Source organism: Sinocyclocheilus anshuiensis, unplaced genomic scaffold (genome assembly GCF_001515605.1).
Source record: "Sinocyclocheilus anshuiensis isolate Anshui unplaced genomic scaffold, SAMN03320099.WGS_v1.1 C31600708, whole genome shotgun sequence".
Classification (NCBI taxonomy): domain Eukaryota; kingdom Metazoa; phylum Chordata; class Actinopteri; order Cypriniformes; family Cyprinidae; genus Sinocyclocheilus; species Sinocyclocheilus anshuiensis.
Genome location: NW_015600028.1, coordinates 1 through 425, shown reverse-complemented (window position 1 = coordinate 425; position 425 = coordinate 1). Strand labels below are relative to the sequence as shown.

The window sequence follows — 425 nt, the reverse complement described above, 5'->3', positions numbered from 1 at the left end:
GACAGGAAGGCTGTGATCAAGAACGCTGACATGTCTGAAGACATGCAGCAGGATGCAGTGGACTGTGCCACGCAGGCCATGGAGAAATACAACATAGAGAAGGACATTGCCGCATACATCAAAAAGGTGAGTCGTGCCGAGATTTGAGCCGTGCTGTTATTTTAGATTCCCAACGTGTATTTTTGTCACGCTTGCATTTTCCGCCGTGCTTAAACCACGTTGTCTCGTGTTACAGGAGTTCGATAAGAAATACAATCCTACGTGGCACTGCATTGTGGGAAGGAACTTCGGCAGCTATGTGACCCATGAGACAAAACACTTCATCTACTTCTACTTGGGCCAGGTGGCCATTCTCCTCTTCAAGTCTGGCTGAGTCCAGACCAAACCAGACCGTAGAATGTATCTCCAATGAAGACTGTGATGCA

The 425-nt window shown here is 47.8% G+C and overlaps 1 protein-coding gene across 1 annotated transcript; it reads left to right on the top strand.

The window, feature by feature from the left end:
- Positions 1-6: 6 nt before the first annotated feature.
- Positions 7-419, top strand: LOC107682107 (dynein light chain 2, cytoplasmic-like). Its single transcript, XM_016478469.1, has 2 exons — positions 7-126; positions 236-419. The coding sequence occupies exons 1-2, from the start codon at positions 31-33 to the stop codon at positions 371-373; spliced, it is 234 nt and encodes a 77-aa protein (XP_016333955.1). The 5' UTR covers positions 7-30; the 3' UTR covers positions 374-419.
- Positions 420-425: the final 6 nt, after the last annotated feature.

Bases quoted from the DNA above. Each gene is read 5' to 3' on its own strand.
- LOC107682107 (XM_016478469.1), top strand. From the start codon at position 31: ATGTCTGAAGACATGCAGCAGGATGCAGTGGACTGTGCCACGCAGGCC. The intron at 127-235 runs GTGAGTCGTGCC...CTCGTGTTACAG, and splicing joins TTGCCGCATACATCAAAAAG to GAGTTCGATAAGAAATACAA.